The 8,025-nt window shown below is 35.2% G+C and overlaps 1 protein-coding gene across 1 annotated transcript; it reads right to left on the bottom strand.

Moving 5' to 3' along the window:
* Window positions 1-3,710: 3,710 nt before the first annotated feature.
* On the bottom strand, window positions 3,711-5,286 carry LOC103516078 (xaa-Pro dipeptidase-like). Its single transcript, XM_008481030.3, has 2 exons — window positions 5,105-5,286; window positions 3,711-3,953 (listed from the first exon to the last, which is right to left on the bottom strand). The coding sequence occupies exons 1-2, from the start codon at window positions 5,113-5,115 to the stop codon at window positions 3,734-3,736; spliced, it is 231 nt and encodes a 76-aa protein (XP_008479252.2). The 5' UTR covers window positions 5,116-5,286; the 3' UTR covers window positions 3,711-3,733.
* Between the last annotated feature and the right edge of the window lie 2,739 nt (window positions 5,287-8,025).

Consider the following 8,025-nt stretch of genomic DNA (forward strand, 5'->3'; position numbering starts at 1 on the left):
TTGTAATCTTGTGAGCGATTCCGCCTCTGGTCATTTCACCAGACACCACCATATTATATTAGAGAGTTTTCATTCCAGTAAATAGAGGAAAAATTTTATCAAGGTAAAAGCTTTTTTTTCTACATTCAATTTGCAATCAGGGACGAAATTGTTTTTTCTTCCTCTCTTTGGACTAAGGAGGATGAAAGGGATGGAGGAGGAGGGATGTTAGCAGATTCTGGATTAAAATTGTCATCTTATTGTGTCGAAATCAAACCAAAATGAATGTATGACTATTATTTTCAAGATTTGTTTTACCAAACTGCTGTTGCGTTGTATTGATGAAGTAGCTGACCTGCCACGGCGATATCACTTTAAATGCACCAGTTCTCTACGAATCACTAAAGTTGAGCCACATTGCGCGTAGTTGGTAACCGGACAAATGAGTTATTCTCACCTCTCAATACATATGAAAGAAGTAAACTGTCTTAATGAATGACATTGAATAAACACGCATTACTTTATACCTACACGAGGAATAATAATAACCTTGATCCAATAGAAGGTCAACTTTCCTATACAAATTCTATTCTAATTCTACATAATACATGCGTAGTATGTATAAACAAATAAACATCACTTTTCAAAGGTTAACCCGAGCACTTTCAAGCTTACTAACATAAAGCTTACTAGCTTACTAGCTTTCAAGCTTACTTTGCATCCCCGGGGGGTTCGGGTGAAAACACATGATGGAAATTCCAGGAATTTTGCAGTTTAAAGTTTTAATGCATTTATTTGGGACTGTAACATAATAGGTAAATAAGTACCTAGATTTAAAAATTTCAATTTATTCTCCCTGGCGGTGATTGGTGGTCAAGAAACCGTCTGATAAACAGAAGGGCGTGGGTTCAATCCCAGGAGAGGAATAGAAATTTTTCCTCAAAGTACTCATACCTACATTGGTAGGTACATAATTTGAGAACAATAAATAGTATACCTATACATATTACATAGTAATAATAATAATAATAATAATAATAATAATAATAATAATAATAATAATAATAATAATAATAGTCAATAGTCTATGTACTGCTGGAGTAAAGGAGTTTTTCAGTCCTATTCGAACAGAATAAAAAATATTATTATCATGCACTTCTACTATTACCTATTTCAATTTGGTCAACTTTGGTGTCTGAAATTTTAATTGGATCAATTTGGGGCTGAAAATATTTTTTCGTATGACTTAATTAGGATAAATGATTATGTAATGGAAGATCAAAACACAAACATGATTTTATTAGACGTAGGTACCTATATAAGGTACATACCAACTACTTCACATGATAATGTACTTATGAGTTGAGGAATGTACTGAACCCAGATCGCCGGAACACCACATGACACGAATCACCTCTTTGATTGCCCGGCTAAACCAACCACCCTTACCCCGATAGACCTCTGGGAGAACCTAACGCAAGCTGTCACCTCCCTTGATCTCATTCCAACCCTGGAACCTGTTGGAGGTGTTAACTGATCTGCTGCCACTGCTACAACACCAACAAAGTCCCCACCAACAACAACATAATGTACTTATTGCACCTTCAAATTACAACCAACAACATTGAAATTAAAATTCAGAGAAGCGTCGCGTCTATTCTCTGAACGTATACATATATCAATTATTTTTTTCCTGGAACTTGAACATCAAAAAGTTGTACTTTCTGATGTTCAAGCATACGACACAGTTCAATGAAAAGTGTTGTACCAAAATAACCCTACAGTGCAGTTATACTACACTCACTGAGAAAAAAAAAACTAGGGTGCCGGCAGCCCAATCTAATGACTGGGTTCCGGCACTCTAATATTGAACTCTGCATCGGGAAGCTCAACACTATAATATAGCATTCCAACAGCCTAAATCCGGGTAATTCTCAGTGCGCCTACGTCATGTTCAGTTAAGCGAATTTTCTATTCCGGCATATTCCATCACGAATGCAGCCTAGGCAAAAGTAGGTATGCAGTTCAAATGAATTAAAAATTCGAAGAAAAAAACTTGTTCTCATCAGAATTACCGGTGTTATTACAAAAACTAACAACCTACAAAACTACACATGGACTTTTAAACTTCATACATACAAGGTTAGTTCAAATGAATTAAAAATTCGAAGAAAAAAAATTGTTCTCATCAGAATTACCGGTGTTATTACAAAAACTAACAACCTACAAAACTACACATGGACTTTTAAACTTCATACATACAAGGTAACATTTTTATACAGATATTTTCACTGCAAACTATGTACATATCTACAGGATGGACCAAAAGTAATGTTCTAGTCACTAACACATAAAAAGAATCTACGATATAGGTAGGTACTTTAGATTGAAAGTTGTGGCCGATTCTTTGCCACCCTGTACTATAATAATCTACATTCTTTTGATGTTTCCGTGAATAGATAGCCATGTTTGTATTACTTTTTCTATGTATGATTCATTAACGTTGTAGACATACGGACCTACCTGCATACAACGTAATTTTATTGTTCGAATTTTCTCATTTTATTTTTTTCGTTCATTTAATAAATAAATTAATAATTACTTTCTATTACTATAAACTATTTTGTAAATAGGAACATAGCTCTCCTGTTAAATTAATGCTATCGATTAGTCCAGAGTTACTTTTTCTATGTATGATTCATTAATAATTACTTTCTATTACTATAAACTATTTTGTAAATAGGAACATAGCTCTCCTGTTAAATTAATGCTATCGATTAGTCCAGAGCGATACTTTGAGTTTATGGTTAGCCCAGTGGTACCTTCCCATGGAGAAGGTCCCCTTTCGATAAGAGAGAGCCAGCCGTTCCGAGAGCGAACCTTATTTGATTCGGATAAAGTCCTCTCCGTGCGGGAATCAAACCCGCGACCTAGCGCTTACAAGGTGGACGCGCTACCCTCCAACTGGGCTGGCTACTCAATAAGATTATTTTAACGTCAAAGTAGACATAAGGATTATTTCGAAGTTATTTCGTGCAGGTACCTAACCACAGACTACATTCCCACCCACTTGTTATTCACTCCTTTAAAAACCGACAACTTTCCAAAGGAAAGTACCTACAGAGGAAATTACACAGTTCATTCCGACAGTAATTACACTTTATTAAGATGTCAAGAAATTTCTCGGAAAGGCAAAATATCAGAGTTCTTGTGTTTAAAGTTGTTAAAACTACTTACTGCGAGTCCGGATATAGTCGGGTATGTCCCGGAATATTTCAATTTCCCCGGTAATGGAGATAAGAAAGCGCCCTACCTGCCAGCCTATAGTTGGCTTGGAGGTAGAGGAGGAGAACTATCGATAGGTATCGATAGTTTTGACTATCGAACGCTATCGATAGTTGAGGCTTGACTATCGATAGTTTTTTTCGGCACATTTTTTGTTTGTTTTGGTCGTTTTAGAAGTGAAAAGTGTAAAAAAAAAAATATATTTTGTAAAAAAAAAAATGTTGAAATAAAACCCTGTGACCTAAATTAATACGTGTACAGTTAATAATTTTCTTTAAATTAGGTTAGGCTAGATCCATAAATAGAAATGAAGTTTGATCAAGGGTGGAGTTAATAGGAACTACCTACTACATATAGCATTATTTACAAATTCTTCTCTTTCCCCAGCAGAAAGTAAGTTACAAAAAGAAAAAGAAAAAACAAAGGCATTCAACATTGGAGCTAAAAAATGTTACAAGTACATATGTAATCATAAAAAAACAAGACTTACCTGACGGAAAACATCATATTCAACATCTGTATCATAGAGAGGACAGCTACTTCCACCTTGCAATAAAACCAGAGCATTGTCTTGGATTTTTTTGGTATTCTTCAGAGCATCTACAAGACGTGAACGGTTCAGAGCAAACAGTTTGAGTGGTACAGCATGAGTGTGACTACCTTTGGACAATGTGACTTCAGCTGAGTTCCTGGATAAAGAGACATTTTGGATGTTAATTCTTAGACATTTCAATCAACTTTTATTTACAGTGTATATTGTTTACAAACATGACAAATAAATAGAAATGAAGTTTGATCAAGGGTGGAGTTAATAGGAACTACCTACTATAGCATTATTTACAAATTCTTCTCTTTCCCCAGCAGAAAGTAAGTTACAAAAAGAAAAAGAAAAAACAAAGGCATTCAACATTGGACATTGGTACCCTCTATCATGATGATATGAGATGTGGCATTAGTTTAGAGAAGAGAGATACAAGACAAAGAGCCAAGGGGGGATTTCTCCAATTTTTAAAATACCTAAGTAGCAATTAGAAGGCTGGAAAGTTAGCATCCCTTATCTATCCATCAGACCCAAAAACATTGTAACCCTAAATTCCTCACTGAGCAAGAGTGTATTTAAGTAGTTAATAATTCTTAGACATTTCAATCAACTTTTATTTACAGTGTATATTGTTTACAAACATGACAAATAAATAGAAATGAAGTTTGATCAAGGGTGGAGTTAATAGGAACTACCTACTATAGCATTATTTACAAATTCTTCTCTTTCCCCAGCAGAAAGTAAGTTACAAAAAGAAAAAGAAAAAACAAAGGCATTCAACATTGGACATTGGTACCCTCTTAGTAATTGGTTCTTTTGTAATTGGTTTGTACCTTGTAGACTGTAGACTTGTACTCATTGCGTGACTTGCAATAAAGCAATTACTTTTTTTGAGTAATTGATTACATCCAAATTAGAACCGGTACTTCACAAGTAAAATACTTACTTGTATATATCTCTAGTCATTTCTGTATTATTATATGCAGAAACTTTAAACTGAGAGGTCTTGTCAGTACTACACTACTAAGTACAGTGAAGTTGCTGAAATACCTGTAGCAAGGAAATTGTTCAGTTGCAAAGGAACATTGAATACCTACCTATTTGATGAGGATTATTGTGTTTTAAGTTTATTGTATTTACAAAGTAATAGTGATTAGTGAATTAATAATGCAAATATAAACACCTAAAAATACCCAAACACCCTCAAATTATCAAAAGAGCCAGGCTAGAAAGTTTACTTTCCTGGCTACACCCTTGTGGGCGGATTAGTAAAAATAATTACTATGACATTTTACTTACCTTTTGTCCATGGTTTTCTATTCGATTGGGCTTTAAAATAAGTAAAAACTGTGGAAACTTCAGGGAAAATTGAAAATTTACGGTAACAGTCAAAATTTTCAACTATGTAGTATGTACTGATAAGACCAGTGTTTACAAAAATTAAAACACCTCACGAACTCTACACTCTTTAGATATCACACTTCACGAATTCTATCGTGAGTGCCCGAGTCGAGATTAGGCTGGATACTAACGAGTACCAAAATTCGAGCAAAGTTCCTTTCCTCATTTACATAGGTTAAAAGACCATGAGATTCATGTGAATTCACACACGGAGAAGTAGGGGAACACGGGGCAAAACGATCACCCACCCTTTTTACTTTCCTTATCCTATAGGAAGGAAAGTAATGAAATCGGGTCAAATTTTTAGGAGCTAATCACATAGGTTAAAAGACCATGAGATTCATGTGAATTCACACACGGAGAAGTAGGGGAACACGGGGCAAAATGGTACATCGGGGCAAAACGATCACCCATCCTTTTTACTTTCCTTATCCTATAGGAAGGAAAGTAATGAAATCGGGTCAAATTTTTAGGAGCTAATGGAGGTAGCTCGAAATTTTCAAATTTGTGGGTTAGGCAAGTCTGGCACCGGACCATTCAACTGTGTTGGATGTTGGATTCTGAACAGAGTAGACTGCAATAGATTTAGAGATTCGGCTACTTTCCCTCTGTGTATCTCTAATATCTCTATTGAGTCGTGATAATACAGGATGATTCAATTAAACCTATTGGACTACGTGATCATTTCGTGAACCGTGTGAGTTATACATTATATTATCCATATACAATATTAAGGAGTGTCCTATTGTTGACGCTGTCGATCGACGAGGTAATGAACCTACTTTAGAAAGTGGGGTAGCTATTTACCCGATGATAAATATACCTGTGATTACCTCTATTATAGGGGGGGAAACCTAGGTTTTTCCTAGCTAGCTACGATATCCTTTCCATACGAAAATGGGTTTTTAAAGACCTAGAGGTCTTTAAAGAGTTGTTGTAGGTAGGTATCAATTTACTGTAATGCCCTCCTCTGGCTCAGATCGAACAGACCGTGTTGCGGGCGTTCAGACCTGGGTCTGTCAGACAGTCGGAATCTAGAGACCTAGCTAGGTCTTTCAGACCGTTTGAGAGGTCTAGGGTCGAACATTTCCTACCACACACGTTCTGACTGTCTGGCAGACTGATTCCCGCCCGGAGCGAATGTTTATCCCATAAAGGTTCGTTCTTAGAACTAGTTTTCTCCTATTCTGTATTCCTTCTCTGGTCGATTTCGGGATGATAAAACCTCTGTTGATACAGTTCCCTTGATCAGCATCGATCGATTAGGAAAAACAAAGCTATACACAAGTGGCAGCATAATTTAATAATTAATATGACTTGATGACAGACTTCAATACCTCTACTTAATGAAATGAGCTAATATTCGCCGTTTTATGTAGGTAGGTATTGTATATTAGTACCAAACGTTTCTCTTTACTGAAAGCTTTGTGTGAGCCTGAATCTGCCTTGGAAGTCTCCCCATATGTAAATGTGTAAATAATTTACTTGTACCAATAAGGCTAGGCTAGACAATACTCAACAGTCTGTAGGTAGTAGGTACATAGGCCTGTGGACCAGAACAGAAGGCACCCTACTTAAGGTATAAAATGAAAAACATTAATTTCTTTTTCTATAATTTCATTTTCTTTTATTAATTTTTAATTCGGTCTAATTAAATTGTTTTAAAACAAACAATATGTCTTGCAATAATGGATAGATTAGGTATACCCATATTGGAGGAAAAAAGTTTATACCTAGAGCAAGGGTGAATGAAGGCTAATAGGAACCTATTTAATTTATTCCTTGTAGCCAACTGAGAATCAAGAACTGTAGGAAAGGTCAATGTATAGAAATATCTAGCTATATTTGACTATAAAAATTGATATAAATAAATTGTAATAATAAACATAGTAATATATTTTCTTTATACAGCATTAAGTAAACTAGATTCCAGAATATGAAATAAATTCAGGATAGATACCTACTTAGGGGGATAGTTTTCAAGACAATAAAAAAAAACTGCATACTTACCTAGGAGGTTATTAACAATACTTAGAACCAGGTAAGCAGGTCAAATTAAGAACCCCCTTTGGAAATATTTGGACCTGTAAGTTTCACACTTTCTGGTAGGTAGCTCTTTACTTATTTAGTTTTTGCACATTACCTACCCACCTCAAACATTGTAAATACAAAAAGTTTATAGGGCACTAGATGGATCTAAGTATTTTTTTTTTCTTTCTTTCAAGTAATACCTACTTATTTACAGATTCATACTTATTACATTTATAATTCAACCATCAAATCAATAGGTCATTTTCTTTTTCAAGTCACATTACAGAAGATTTTTCTCATAAAAAAAGTATTCCCTAGGTAATGAATGTCATTTAAGTATATGAAACTGATAAAATAGATTGTCAAGAAGATGCTCTTTTGTTCTGATTTAGTTTGGCAAAAATATTTGGAGCAGAAGTAGGTATGTTTGCACAATGGGTTTAAACGTCCGGAGTTCCTTGGAATGAACGACAATTTTTTTCACCAACTGTAAGGACTAAGCAGCTAGACACTGGACAGAAGAGAATACCTTGGGCAATAACTTAGTGATTAGTTGATTACCTTCCAATCAAGAGTCTATTTCCAGTTGTTCAACAAACTGTAGTAGTCAATCAGAAAAAAAAGGATCTGTAACCCGTCTACCGAATTTCATAAAATAGACAAGAGATCCGGAGTTTTTGCAGTATCATTGACTTAACCCTTCAAGTCCTGGCGTTACATATATGTAACACCAAACACGTGTCAGGAGATTTCGCCTCCAGACGGCTAGACACTAGGTATACGTTTTG

Source organism: Diaphorina citri, unplaced genomic scaffold (assembly GCF_000475195.1).
Source record: "Diaphorina citri unplaced genomic scaffold, Diaci psyllid genome assembly version 1.1 scaffold1483, whole genome shotgun sequence".
Lineage (NCBI taxonomy): Eukaryota > Metazoa > Arthropoda > Insecta > Hemiptera > Psyllidae > Diaphorina > Diaphorina citri.